At 37.9% G+C, this 15,812-nt stretch overlaps 1 protein-coding gene across 2 annotated transcripts in view; it reads left to right on the forward strand.

Moving 5' to 3' along the window:
- SYNPR (synaptoporin) overlaps window positions 1-8,234 on the forward strand; it is a 348,200-nt gene extending 339,966 nt beyond the window's left edge. For both annotated transcript variants that reach the window (XM_037040860.1, XM_037040861.1), the window contains 2 exons: window positions 614-805; window positions 6,304-8,234. In XM_037040860.1, the coding sequence (XP_036896755.1) occupies window positions 614-805; window positions 6,304-6,561 (450 nt within the window). In that variant the 3' untranslated portion in view covers window positions 6,562-8,234. The remainder of the gene's footprint in view (window positions 1-613; window positions 806-6,303) is intronic.
- The last annotated feature ends 7,578 nt before the right edge of the window (window positions 8,235-15,812 follow it).

Raw genomic sequence — 15,812 nt, forward strand, 5'->3', positions numbered from 1 at the left:
CAGTTTTCTCATCTTGAAAATGCTATTTAATGTGATATTTTCATGGAAAACTTCATATAAAACTTTTCACCCATAATAAAGTGCTCAAAACATTATAGCCATTGTTTCCCACTTAGCACAGTGCCAAGTATGCTGTAAGTAATGCATAGGTTTGTTGAATAAATGAACAAATGAATGAATGAATGTGTATTACCATCCAGGAGTCTTTACTGATCAGCAAATTTCTCCAAATATTTGAAATCATCATAACATGGTGGTTGAGAACATGGGCTCAGGAGTTGGGGTCTGAATCCCGACACCATTACAGACAAACTGTTCAACCATTCTGTCTGAGCTTTGCCATGTGCTAATGGCATAATAATTCTCACTTGTTTACAGGAGGGTTATACGCACTTAACATCATTCCTGGGATAAAGTAAGCATTTAATAAATATTTCTGTTATTATTTGTTTTACATAAATAAAATATCACAAAAGTTGTTTTAATTTGTTTTTCACCTTTTCCCTGGTTTCAGTACTATGTGCTCTTGGAATTTTCCAACTGGCAAATAGTTGTATTTGTGTCTAGGATTCACATTTCTTTCACTGTTTTATCTTTTTGTTTGTTTTTGTAGGACTTCATCGTCACTGTAGTCTTTTCATTCTTGTGGTTGGTTGGTTCATCAGCTTGGGCGAAAGGACTGTCTGATGTCAAGGTTGCAACTGATCCCAAAGAAGTATTGTCACTGATATCAGCTTGCAAACAGCCGTCCAACAAATGCATGGCTGTCCACAGCCCTGTAATGTCCAGCTTAAACACTTCTGTGGTATGTTTTCACCTATGCTTTACCTCCCAAATCTTTGTTTGCCAGTCAAGTAAATAAGACATCTCAGAAGTCACCTTGAAAATTTCTGCCTCCAAAACTAGGCCAATTTAACAGGTGATATTTCACTCCATATGCAAGATTATTCTTTGGTCTTGAAGTTTCTATTGTCAGAACCCATACACTTGAATGCTACTAATTACAAAGTTCTTAATAAGAACCCCACATATATTAAAACTGTTGCTTGGATGACAGTCAAGTCAAAATTCTAAGCAGGGAGCAGATATAAAATCTGACTTTCAGGTTGAAGCTTGTCAGAAGTTAAAAATGAATATTGATGGCATACAGGTTTCCAGGGAAGAAAATATTGTTCAAAGCACACATAGTTAGAATATATCCAACTGATTGTCTGAGAAAAACACACAGATCTAGTAGAGTGCAGAAAGAAATACATCATATAAGAAAGCACTTATAGTTGATATGGTCATTTTTTGTCTTCTCTATGATCCCAGTTTAGTTGCTTGATAATGTCAAAAAAGCCAAACTATAAAAGCTAAACAAAGTCAAGTGTTATCAAGTGGTTCAAGTCTTTTGGGAAGACAGAAAATCTGATAGACAGGGGAGTTGCTAAATTGGACGCTAATTCTATGAGCATAAGAACTCGTGTTATTCCAAAGAAAGAAACCGTGTCTGAGAAAGACAGAAGCTATAATGGCAGCAAAACAAAAACAAGTGAACAAAAAAAAGCGGCAATTATCAAAGAATAAATGACTCAGCAATGTTTGCTGAAGGAACAACATTCTTTAGTGACCCCTGACAATAATTGTCTTTGTTTCAAGGTTAACTTATGTTTCTACAGCTTTCTGAATTTTAATCTGAGAAAGTTTGTAAGCAAGGAAAGAAGGTTCCTGATGATTTGACTGTGAATCTTGCCCGTGTAACATACTGAACATGGAAATAGACTATGTATTAGTGTCTCACAGTCATTTTTATTCCTTGTTGGCCACACCTATAAGTGACTACTTTAGGTGTACATTAAAATATATACCACCGCTTTCACAGTTTGTTCATAGGCAGTACTTGATAAAAGTTAATGTAGCCATGATCTCAAAATCTCAGATAGCAAAGCTAAAATCATTTGATATATTTTTTAGTTTAAGAGATAATCTTCTATATAAGTTATGACAACCTGCATAGTCCATTTAATTTCCCTTATGATGTCTCTAAGAAGTTTTAGACTAAGAGATAAGAATTTTGAAGGAGGCATACTGTGACATATTTCTTAAAACCAAAGCTAAGGATGGATGAAAACTGAAAAATATAGAGTAGTAAAGGGCAGGACTCATTCTGTTGCAGTTGTGGATCCATATCAGTTAAGGTTCCTAGTGACAGGAAAACTCAGCTCAAACTGGCTAATGCAAGATGAACCCCATATCCCTAAAGTCTCTTTGTACCCCCACTTCTAGAACCAACATCTCTATGCCTTAGAATGTTTAGTTGCAAGTAACAGAAACTCACTTTAATTTCATCGGGAAAAATAAAAATCAAGTGAAAACTGATGAGACCTGAGGAAAAAGGCCCTACAAAAAGAAGGGTCTGAAGCAGGACCAAGGTCCTAGATATTAGACACTGAAAGATGGTGTCATCAAGATGCTATTAATGGCAAGTTGTATCTTACCTAGCATAACTCTGCTCAAAATACAAAGTTCCAGGAGAGAACTCAAGTCACCTGTCTGCAATGTGGCTCTGCAAGGAAAATCAAATTTTTATTACCAAAGACAGAGGAAAAATATTTAGTGTGCTAAAACACAATATTTTTTATTACAAACTCATTTGGCTTCAAATCAAATTGAGCTAGCTTTTAACAAAAAGTGCAAGTAATTCTAAAGATACACTAAAAATGTATCTTTACATTGAGGTAAAGGGCAAAACCCAGGGCCAGAACCCTGGAAGGCTGTCAGGAAACTGGACAGTTCTCATCTTCCATCCTTCATTTCTGATTCTGTCTGCATGTCTGCTACATTATTTCTCTTATCAGATGGAATTTTTTTCTCCTTATTCTACTCATGCAAGAGAAGATAGCCACCCTACAGAACAAAAATTACTCAGGTCCAATCCCAGGTTGCTGGGAATGGATGTCATTAGTAGAATGTCATTAGTCCATCTTGGTCTCATTAGTTATGTCTGAGGGATCAGAGGAAAGATACAATGGACACATGGATCACAGAACTCCCCCTCTTGGGCAAGTGTAGGTTTTGGAAAAGGAGACAGACACACACCATAAGAGATAACCTCAACAAGTTAATGGATCAAGCAATAACTATGATATTTTCTGCCTGGGTAACAATTTACTTTCTTCAAAGCACGTTGGCATCTATAATTTCAAAAAAACACTAATAGGTAAGCAAACCAATCAGGCATTTCAGATGTAGGGAGCTGAGGTAAAGGGATTAGCATAAGGTCTCTCAGGTACTTACAGCAGTGCCAGACTAGAGCCAAGTTCTCCTACTCTTATTGCTACTCAAAGTGGTGAAGGGCTGTGCTCTGTAGTTGACCTGCTTAGGGTTTGAATTCTTGCTCCATTACTCAATAAGTGACTGCTCTTAGACAAAGTAATTAAGTTTTCTAAACCCAGTTTCATCACCTATAAATTCTGTAGTTTCTCATCATCTATAAAATGGGGATAATATAAAAGAAACCTCACAAGACTGTTGAAAAGATCTGATGTAATAGTACGTAAGTATTTAGCTTAGTACAATGCCTAGCATATGGCAGATGTTCAATAAATCTCCAAGGAAAACTTCTACAAAAAATGCATTTATTTCCTTAAATTTCATGTAGTATTAGAGCCACACAAGGGGTAAAAATAATGTTTTTACTTTCTCAACTTTTCTTTCAAAGGTTCACTGCCCTTCTCTCCATAATTTCCACTCCTGTTTCTCCAGTTCCACAGTAGGCAATCTTGAAACATCTTCTCCATCATCTAGACTCCAGCCTCTCCTCCTTTCTCATGCTATATGGAGTCTCTCTTTCTGTTGTCCTCACATCTGAGATTGAATTGTAATCCTTACTCCAATTTCAGTTGCAAGAAATGGCAAGAAAATATTCCATAGTCTGTGTATCTCTAAAATGTGCCAGTCATGAGATTTGATGTCTTTGTGATAAAAATAGAGTAAGACATTATTCTTCCTTAAATATGCACATGAGAATGCCTCGTTTATATTCTTCATTTAAGTTGCATTTCCTTGATTTCCAGGTTCTTCTTCAGCTTCCCTTTTTAAGAAACCAAGTAGCATCGGGGGAAAGAAATCAAGGAATAGAAAACATAAAATTACAGGCCCTGGCAGAGCTATCCCTCCATATCTGAAAAGATTCCTTTATAGTTTTTTCTACTCATATATAATATTGGCATATACTTATAGAGGTACAGTTTAATCAAGATCTCCCCTCTGGTAGAATATATCCTACTCATTATGCACATACTTAAAAAGCCCTATATGTAAATTACAGTTGTGTCAATGATTACCCAATTCATTTTGATGATGCAACTATTACCCTAGTAGAAGTGCCTTGTTTATATTTTGTATCTTCCTCAGCAAGGAGCCTAAAGCACAGCACAAAGTAATATTAAATGCATGTCAGTTCATGCCAAAGGAAGGAAAGGGGATAGAATAGAAGGGAGGGAAGAAGAAAGGGAGAGAAAGAGGTCTGGATAGCCAGTCTTCAATAAGATCAACTCGGGTCCTAGTCAATTTTAGTTATTGACATCTTGAAGAATATGGCCTTACTGTCAAAGACCTACTTCAATTTATGATGCACAAAAAAGTCTACTGAAAATATTTCACAGGAATGCTTTAGAAAGCAATTCAGAGCATAACTTAGCAATTAATAAGCATTTACTGATGTGCTCAACACTATCTAGCTGCTTTATGCACATCCTTCCCCCAAGGAAGGAATAATTGTTTTCATATGAGAGAAAAATGCTGTGATTCAAAGGCAAACTGCCTTGTCTAAGGACATAGAGCAAGAAATTGCAGAGCCCAGGCCACTGTTACTCCAGAGCCTGTGGGGATTACTCCAAGGCTGATATCCAGTTAGTCTGATCCACTTGCAGCTAAAATATTGAAACACTTTGGTAAGTAGGTCCTGCTGCTAGCAAGTCCCCAAAGCCACTCATCTTTGTATTTACGTTTTTATTTATTTACTCTTAGAGAGAAGAGAAGGGAGGAAGAAAGAGAGGGAGAGAAACATCAGTATGTGGTTACCCCTCACATGCCCCCAACTGGGGACCTGGCCTACAATCCAGGCATGTGCCCTGACTGGGAATCAAACCAGTGACCCTTTGGTTCTCAGGCCAGCATGCAATCTACTGAGCCACACTAGCCACAGCACACTCATCTTGACCATACTGGCTCCCCAATCCCACCCCTAGGGCATTCTTGACCACCCCAATATTAAGTAACCAAGGGATATATTTTGACCCAGTGGGACTTCCAGCACCCTACTCCAGAGCTTTGGCTCCCATCCACTTTGATTGGTCAGTGTTGTGCTGGGGTTGTTACTAAATGTACTTTACTGTCATACAGCTTTGTACCATACTATTTTGTTAGCCATCTCCAACAGGTATCATCAAAATTGAGTGCCTGTGGTTAACTCCCAGGTCAACCAGTCTGCCTTGGGAAAGGTGGCAGAACCACTGTTTTAACTGGGCCTCAAAGCCTGGGACACTTCTGCATCCATTCAACACTTAACATCTGGTCCTCTGACTTGCCCCATGACACACTTACAGAGAATAAAAGAAATTTCCATAGGAAAGTCTTACCCCCAGTTCCAGAGAAAACACTTTATGCCTCTCTGAAACCTACACTTTATTCCTGGTCTGGTTTCAGTATTTCCCTTCTGACTGTGAGAGGCACAGAAAGAACAATTGTTTAAAGGAGGCAACCTCTCTGGACATGATCATGAATGTGCTTTATTAGCATTCTCTCGTACACAGTTTATTCCATACTTTTTTAAGTGGTCTAATTTTCTTTATAGCATTACAATAAATGGAAAAGTAGTATCTCTAGCCATAAAGCAAAGGCAACTTTCTAAATTAATGTGCCATCATTAAAATGAAAATAACCCTCTACTCCTTGGAGATATCTTACACACTAAGAGGAATACTCAGGCTATGGGTCAGACAGAACGAGGGTTTCACTCTGACATCTACTATTTACCAAGTCATATGACCTTGAACAAAGTTCTTAACCTTGCTTAACCTCAGTTTTCACATCTTTACTATGAGTATAATAATAGGGCCTTCTTGGAGAAGCTGAACTCATACAAATAAACCCCTTTGTGCAGTGCCTAACATGCAGAAAGAACTCAACAGTCACATATCCTCAACATTGAAATGAATAGTGACTTTTCATATTGTGAAGGGTTTTTCTGAAATTGAGATTTTTTTTCCTTGGGTTTCTGTCCGTTGTATCAACTCATTTGCTTTGGTTCTTCTTTAGGTGTTTGGATTCTTGAACTTTATTCTCTGGGCTGGAAACATCTGGTTTGTTTTCAAGGAGACTGGTTGGCACTCCTCAGGACAGAGATATCTTTCAGACCCAATGGAGAAACGTTCAAGCAGCTATAACCAAGGCAGGTACAATCAAGACAGCTATGGGTCTGGTGCGGGGTACAGCCAGCAGGCAAATTTGGGGCCATCTTCCGATGAGTTCGGCCAACAGTCCAGTGGCCCTGACTCCTTTACCAATCCAATTTAAAAGGGTAGTATTTGCATTCTTCTAGAGATAGCTTCACCATCTTCCAGTGGCAGAAGATTTTTTAAGTTTCAGTAACTTATTAATGCAGAGAGTATTGAATATAAATTAGAGATCTATGATCCTCATTAAGGCAGGATTGAGAAATTAGAGATCTATAATCCTTATTAAGGCAGGATCATTAAAGATGAGATGACATAAGGAGATATATTATTCATCATAGGTGGCTAATTGGATATCATACCTTGCTATAAACACAGATACTTTCATGGTGTTTCATATGTGTGTTGAAATAGTTGAAATATTTTGTAGCTTAAGTTCTCTAGTATGTAATATACATAAAGTAAGTTAAATAGCAGTGAGTTTTCCTATGCATTTTGACGCAAAAGTCATTTTAATATTCCTATAAGACGATTTGGTGCATCACAATGTGCATGTATTTTTTTTAGTTGCAGACTCTATAGGATTGTGAGTCTCTATTTGTTTTAGACAGTTACTCTGTGTGTTTTTATTTGATGAAACAATGCTTATATAATTTAGTGCATGAATAGGCATTTTTCACAAAATGAACATTCCAATGGTATTTATGAAAATTTTTCAGTATGCACTGGGAATTTGTTAACTGGACGTTTAAAAAAATGTATTCACACTTTGTAACTTGCAAATTCGTCTTCCTGGTTTCACCCATTCTGAATGCATTGCAATTAAGGTTAGGGGTTCTTTTCTCCCTATTAGTAGATATTCAGTGTTACTATATTGTAATTGCTCAGTATTTATTCTATTTACTTACCTAAATATTTACATTCCTATAACTTTCTATGGTATTTTGTGGATCTTATCCTGTAGGCCAAGAACAATAGGCCCAATAACTGTTTGTGTTTATGGAATACTGTTTTCTTAAAATAATAGTGATGCAGATTATCAGACACCATAGTCAAGAAGCTATTGTACTGACATATTAATTTTTAAAAAATAATCTGAAGAACCTAGGCTACCAGCTAACCTTTTAAATTCTATTTATTTATAATGTTAATATGTTCTTCAATTATTAAACATTCTCAAGTCTGAGCTCAACTTACTAATTACCGATTTTAATTTGAATATTATCCATACATTAAAACTTACTTCCATGAGCCACTCCATATCCAAAAAAGGGTTTCCATGAAATACCCTCCAAAATGTATACACTATCAAGAAAATGCCAATCTTCATCTCTTTGTTTTAACTCAATTGAAACACTAGGACCCAACAGTGAGGAAAAGCTGAGCATCTATCTGTACTTCTAAATAAACATTTATATCAATGTATAAACTCATTGTATGATCTGTGATGTTGGAAGAATTTTAACACAAAACAGTCTTGATATCTGTAATCAGTTTCTGGATCCTGTTGGATAAATCTGTATTGTGATTTTTTTTTACCTCCATTATCAAGAAAATGCCAATCTTTGCCTCTTTGTTTTAACTCAATTGAAATACCACCAACTGTGGGGAAAAGCTGAGCATCTGTACTTCTAGATAAAAGTTGGTATCAATGTATAAGCTCATTGTGTGATCTGTGCTGTTGGAAGCATTTTAACACAAAACAGTCTTGATATTTGTATCCAGTTCCTGGATTCTGTTGGATAAATCTGTATTGTGATATCTTTTTGACCCTAATAAAGTTATTGCATACAATGCTGGCTGGATAATGGAGAATCACAACCATAGAACCTGATTTAGCTTTAACAATGAAAGAACAAGGGGTAAATGCACAGTGTTTCTGATCTCCTACCCTGTCCTTGTTTCATGAACACAGGAATATTTATTCATTCCACTAGTCTAGAACCTTCTATATACCCATTGCTGTGCAATGGAGATAGGATAGTGAGCAAAAGAAGAAATATGTCCTACCTTGAGAAACTTACACTCTATTTGAAGAGACAGACACTGAAATAATCATGCCCCAATTGTGCTCTGTGCAACAAAGAGAGGCACAGAATTCCATAAGAACATTTATCAGAGGGACCTGAGCTAGTTAGGGAGAAGTCAAGGGACTTCAGGCCTGAAGTTGGCACAAAGTATCACAAGGATAGGGTGGGAGGGAAAATATCCCAGGCAGATAGCAATCTTGCAAAGCTCTCAGATGGTTGGAAGCGGGATGGATGTAAAGGGTTGCCAGTGGGTAATAAATAAGGGGGGGCTTGTGAGAGGAGTGGCTGCTGGTGAGTGCACACGTGAAACTCTATTCAGAGGCCATGCTCCAGAACTATGTCTTTTTCCTAAAGAAGCTAAGGGAAAGCATTGAAGGATTTTAAGTAGAGGAGGAACACGATGCATTCTGAAAAAAATTCAGTAGCTGCAGGGTAGAGAGTGAGTTGGAAAAGGGCAAGAATAAAAGACATCCTGGAGAAAGAAAAGAAGCCTTGACTCCTAGTATCTTTTGGGCAGTGGTTTGGGAATGGGGGAGGGGAACTGGCCTGAGTTCTCCCCAACCCTTTCATTTTGGGGGGCAGTGTCTGGATTTGACTACTTCCTTCAGCACTGACCAGGACCATAGTGGCCTCTGCTTCTTATACTGTCACAGAAATCTTCAAAGCAGAAAATCCCTCATAACCAGTATTTCCTTTTACCAGCCTCAGCAGTTCTAAAGAACACTGGGGCTCTCGTAAATGGAAATCTTCACCTGCCTTGATGGAGATAGAGACATGCCTCCACAGTCAGCTGCAGATTCACATGCTGCAGTAACTCAACCAGGACTTCACTAAGCTGACTTTATTCCTTCTGATTTCAACAAAAAAAGCAGCAGATCTGGTCTTTTAAGAAAAGGAGGAGCAACCAGGAGACATAATTTGGAATGGCAACTTCTCTGCTCACTACCCAAATACTTCAGGTATAACTTCACCTCCCTGAGCCTTTGTCCTCTGGAGGAGGTAAAGCACCTAAGCAAGAAGGATGGTTCTGAGATCTGACCATCAAGGCTAGAATCCCTGCATTGTCATTTACTAAACTCTCCTTTTTCTTCTTTAAGGCCTTTACCAAAGCCCTAGGACTTTTCTGAAACCACAGCCTGAAAACAAATGCAGACTGGAAATGCAGAGGAGTTGACACGCAGGAGCATCCTCAATCATTGGAAGATATGGGCAGGTCAATTAATAACTTTGGCAAGATTCTAAACTTCCCACTCACTCAGTTGCCCCATCTCTACCATACAGATAAAAGCAATATATACATGGTAGGATTGATATCAGGATGGAAAAGTAAGCCAGGTAAAGGCATGAGAACAGCTTCTGGCATGCAGTAAGCACTGTCTGGGTTTGGGTTACCCTGAAATCAGAATATGATTCCAGGAAGCAGGAGTGAGGGAAGGAGAGAGTGAAACAGGGGAGAAGGAAAAGCTGATAAAAGGCTATATCAGATGAGTTGCTAGTGAAGGCTCCAGGAGCTCAGTTCCATTAGGACTGAGTAATATTCACAATGCTCCACTAATTTTCCATCAAGGGGCGGGAGCTAAAGTATTTTTCTTCCAACCCCATGTTGACTGAGATTTGCCCACAGGGGTGGTAACTTTCCCACATTTGCCGATAGTACCTTTCTGTCCACTGAGCAGACTCCTGTGATTTCAGAGCAATAAGCCTTGAGCCTGAACAACTATTAGGCAGTGGGCTGGTATAAGAGGCATGAGTGCAATCGCTGTCCTCTCGTCCCCTATTCCTGGGGGCAGTAGTATGAGGAAGGATAAAGGGGAGCCCTGGAAAGTAAGGGTATTCAGGAAGGTGTCACCATCAACATGAGCTGGAATGATCCTTCACAGCTATGTCTGCAATCAGAGGCTGGCCAAGGGAAAGGAACAAGAATATCAAAATCATCCACTCCAGTGATCAATGAGCATTATTATTATCACTTCATCTGTAAAATGGGGATGCAGAAATCCCACCTTATAGGGTATGTCATGCACTGAACTGGTCATGTGTGGTAGGGTTGATGAACTTTACAACCTTCTACAAATATTAGTTGGCTATTGAATAATAAGATACAAACCTGAGTTCTTATAAATCGAACTTCTAGATGAGCAAAATACAGCTCCTGACATCTGCAGCTTACCCTCCAGATTAAAAGACTCAAACAATAGACAAATAAGCAGAACAAATATGTAAGAATAAATTTTGGGGTCCAAAGGTAATGTATAATACCTACAATTTCATTCAATCCACTCAATACCCCAGTGAAAAGGTAGATGCCCCTGTCCACCTTTGAAACTGAGCTCCTCCAGAAGTAGACCCTGAGACAAGAATCTGAGTACCAGTAGGGGGCTGGGGATGTGAACTAAGGAAGAGAAGAGAGCCAATAAATCTTGTGTTATGGACAAGGTTACAACTGTGGGAAACTGGGGCTCAAAATCCTGGAGAACCTGAGACACAGAGCAAAACACCTACCACTCACAGTTAGCCCCAACAAGGGCAAAGGACCTGCAGTATTATTCATGAACTCTGGTCAGTCTCTGAATGGCAGCTTTGGGGAAGTAATGATTCAGACCCCTCTGTGCATGGGCCAAGTGGCTGTAGCTGATAAAGAAAGCTTCCCGAAGCTGTGTAGCAGACATAGCTTCAGGCAATGGAGCAGATACTGGGAGTTGGAAGTCTTCAGCACAGCATGAATGCAAGGGCAAATTTGGCGTTTATATGCAGCACTGATAGTGTCTACCACCCTGAGATTTGGCTATGTTAAGTAGCTTCTCCAACTTAATCCTAATAAAAAGACTAGAACTAAAGTTGCTTTTAGTCCTAAGAGATTTTTTCCATTAACTCCCAGGTAACCTAGCATATAAATACGACTTAACCTCAATATACCATGTGATTTTTATCTAGCTACCCCAAATTACCTTTTTTCATAACAACTATAAAGTAGTAACCTACATTTATTGAGCACTTACAATGTGTCCACCACTGAGCTAAGTATTTTGCACTTAATAACAGCATTATGATAAAGGTACTAGTATTACTCTAAATAACAGTTTAGAAAACCAAAGTTCAGAGAAGTTAGAGCATAACAAAAATCTTTGTGATCATCTCCACTAATCAAAATAATTCTAAATTGCTACTATCTACTCTGCATCTACTCTGTGCATCATGGTTTTAACCACTTTTCTATTTAATGTTCACAAGAAATGCAAGATAAAATATTGATTTCATATTCATTGAGCAGATGAGAAAACTGAAATTTATAAAGATTGAGTAACCTGTCAGCTCAAGATTACTGAGCTGGAAATAGGCAGACACCAAACTCAAATCCAGATCTGTCTGTGTCCCCAACTTCTGGCTCTTGCTAAAACCTCAGCAGTGCTGCCTGACCACCCCACTGTATTTTAATCCAACTGCGCTGTCTGTCAGACTGGCACAATTAACACGGACCCAGACCATCAAGTGTTCCTTTGACCTTCCATAGTGAACTGAGTACTTACCAGAAAGAAAGCTTTTGTCAGAACAATTTACCAATGTGAATGAAATCAGACAAAACTCGTTGCATCTTAAGGCATTAAGACTGCTAAAGATCCAGTTGATCTATGAATGACTTCCTGACACGTTTAACATAGAGTCTGAGGCTTCACTGGATTTTAGGGCTCAGATGAATGTTCAAATCCTGTTGGCTGACAGTAATCATTCCAAGAATGGCCCCAGCTCCTACAGTACCCACTGGAACTCACCTCCATGAATAATGCACACTGGACATAAAAAGCTAAGATGAAGACACAAGAAGACTTTCTGGGAGCCATGTTTTTCTGTGAAAAATATTTGAAGTCTAGGTGAGTATTTTCATTTAGAAGGCTGGTCCTGCACTACCTGTGCCCTGGTTTATTGAACAAGACATTTGAAGGAGGTCATAATAAGTTTAACAGATTTCCCAGTAGTTAGGAAAGGGTTTTGTCTTTGATCCTGTGCTCTTTGATTCACATTTTGATTACTTGATCTCTTGTAGCTTAAAAGGGTCTAATTGGCTTGTACTGTGAACAAGTCATAGTTTTTCACTGGCTCTTATGAACGTAAAGTCATCTCCCTGCTTTTTAGAAATAATTTCATATGACACGTTACCTGCTTTCATGACATTTTGGTAAATAAAAGAAAAGCAAAATACAAACTCAAAAGTTTTTCTTATTTCAAACATTTTCCCCCTTTTCTTGTGAACTGATATTTTTCTTACATATTTTCTCCTCTGGTCTTTTCAGACACTTAAGACTATTCAGACTGATCTCCACTGTCACATTACTTATAGAATTTGATAATTTCATAGCTGAAATGCTGTCCTGAGTATTACTGCCCTTTTTAGAAGTCCTTTGTTAGTGTGGATCTCTTCACACTCTTAGACCTTCTATTAAAATTTCATAGTTAGTAATTGTACATGCTACCACAGGACTTAGCAGCATGGTGCCACATGCACTCAGGACAATCACACTTTTCAGCACAGACAACCACTTCAGATGGGACCTGAGGTCCATATCTATGTCCTGAAATTAAGAGCTGGGTTGCACCTTTAGTCATTGGTAGATCCTGTCATTAGCTTTATCAATGTAAATTGATCATGTGAATTCTTAGCAGAAGGGTGAACACATCAGCTTGTAGTCAGAGGAACCTGAATTCACACTTTAACTGTTATTCTATTACAGTTATTCCAATTTTTCCACCTTTGCCCTCTTCCACCTATTCCACCACCTAGTCTCGCAGTCAATACTCACACTGTTGTCCACATCCATGGGTCATTCATACATGTTCTATGTCTAGTCCTATTCACTTCTTTCTGCCATTATCAACCTCCGCCTTTATCTCTGGATGTTGCCAGTCTGTTCCTTGTTTCTATTTATCTGGTTCTATTTTGCTCACTAGTGTATTTTGTTCTTTAGGTTTCTCTTATAAGTGAGATCATATAATATTTGTCTTTGACTGGCTTATTTCACCATAATATTCTCCAATTCCATTCATGCTGTCACAAAATGTAGGAGTTCCTTCTTTCTTTCTGCTCTATAGTATTCCATTATATAATATACCACAGTTTTTTTATCCATTCATCTACTGATGGACACTTAGGCTGTTTCTAGCACTTGACTATTATAAATAACTGCTATGAAAATAGGGGTGCATATATTCTTTTGAATTGGTGATTTGGCATTCTTAAGTTATATTCCTAGCAGTGGAACTGCTGGGTCAAATAGCAGTTCCAATTTTAGTGTAGTTGTGTGTGTGTGTGTGTGTGTGTTTTAAGGAAATCCCATATTGTTTTCCACAGTGTCTGCACCAGTCTGAATTCCTACCAATAGTGCAGTAGGGTTCCCTTTTCTCTGCATCCTTCCAAGCACTTGTTGTTTGTTCATTTATTAGTGATAGCTATTCTGACAGGTATGAGGTGATATTTTATTGTGGTTTTAATTTGCATTTCTCTAATGGTTAGAGATGTTGAGCATCTTTTCATATGTCTTCTGGCCATCTGTATGTCCTTCCTGAAGAAGGGTCTATTCAGGTCCTTTGCCCATTTTTTAATAGGACTGTTTGTCTTCCTGGTATTGACTCGTATGAGTTCTTTATATATTTTGAAGGGCAGACTCTTGCCCAAGGTATCATTGGCAAAGATATTTTCCCACATAGATGGTTCTTTTTTTATTTTGATGATGGTTTCTTTAGCTGTGCAAGAGCTTTTTAGTTTGATGTAGTCCCATTTGTTTATTTCCCTTTTTTCCCTTTATTTCCCTTGCCTTAGGAGATATATTGGCAAAAATATTGCTAAATGTGATATCTGAAATTTTACTGCCCATTTCCCCTAGGCCTTCAATGGTCTCAGAACTTATATTTAAGTCTTTTATTCAAGTTTACTCTGGTATGTGGTATAAGCTGGTGGTCTCATTTCATTTTTTGCATGTACCAGTCCAGTTCTCCCAACTCCATTTATTGAAGAGGCTATTTTTACTCCATTATATGCTTGTGCCCCCTTTGTTAGACATTAATTGACTGTAGACTCCTAGGTATATTTCTGGATATTCTATTGTGTTCCATTGATCTATACATCTGTTCCAATGCCAGTACCAAGCTGTTTTGATTACAGTGACCTTAGTTTGATATCTAATGTTGGGATGTTTCCAACTTTATTGTTCTTTATCAAGATTGCTGAGGCTATCAGGGGCCTTTTTTGGTTTTATATAAATTTTTGGAATACTCTATATCAGAGAAATATGCCATTGGTATTTTCATAGGGATTGTGGTAAATCTATAGATTGCTTCAGGTAGTATGGACATTTTAATGATGTTAATACTTTTTTTAAAGATTTTATTTATTTCTCTTTTAGAGGGTAAGAGAAGAAGAGAGGGAGAGAAACATCAATGTATGGTTGCCTGTCGTGTGTCCCCTGCTGGGAACTGGCCTGCAACCCAGGCAAGTGCCATGACTGGGAATTGAACCAGTAACACTCTGGTTCACAGGCCCATGCTCAATCCACTGAGCTACACCAGCCAGGGCTGATGTTAATACTTCTAATCCATGGACAGGGCATAGGCTTTCATTTATTTGTATCTTCTTCAATTTCTTTCTTCGGTGTTCTATTATTTTCTGAGTACAGTACTTTTACCTCCTTGGTTCAATTTATTCTTAGGTACCTTATTTTGCTTGTTGCTATAGTAAATGGATTTTTTCCCTAGTTTCTCTTTCTGATATGTCATTGTTGGTATGCAAAAATACCTTTGATTTCTGAATATTGACTTCGTATCTCGCTATCTTGCCAAATTTACTCAGTAAGTCAAGTACTTTTTTGGTGGAGACTATAAAGTTTTCTGTACATACTATCATATCATCTCTAAATAGTGACAGTTTTACTTCTTCCTTCTTTATTTGGATACATTTTATTTCTTTTACTTGTCTGATCACTGTGGCTAGAACTTCTAGTCTATATTGAATAGGAGTGGTAAGAGTGGACACCCCTGTCTAGTTCCTGAACCTAAGGGCAAAGATTTTAGTTTTTGTCCATTGAGTATGATATTGACTGTAGGTTTCTCATATATGGCTTTTATTATGTTGTGGTATGCTTCATCCATTCCTACTTTGCTGAAGGTTTTTTATCATAAATGAGTGCTCAATTTTATCAAATACTTTTTCAGAATCTTTTGCTATGATCATGTGGTTTTTGTCCTTATTTTGTTTATGTGGTATATTATATTTATTGATTTACAAATATTATATCATCCTTGCATTACTGGGATGAATTCCATTTGATCATGGTTATGATCTTTTTAATATATT

This window comes from Sturnira hondurensis, unplaced genomic scaffold, assembly GCF_014824575.4.
Source record: "Sturnira hondurensis isolate 20B ecotype Veracruz unplaced genomic scaffold, ASM1482457v3 Scaffold0002840, whole genome shotgun sequence".
Lineage (NCBI taxonomy): Eukaryota > Metazoa > Chordata > Mammalia > Chiroptera > Phyllostomidae > Sturnira > Sturnira hondurensis.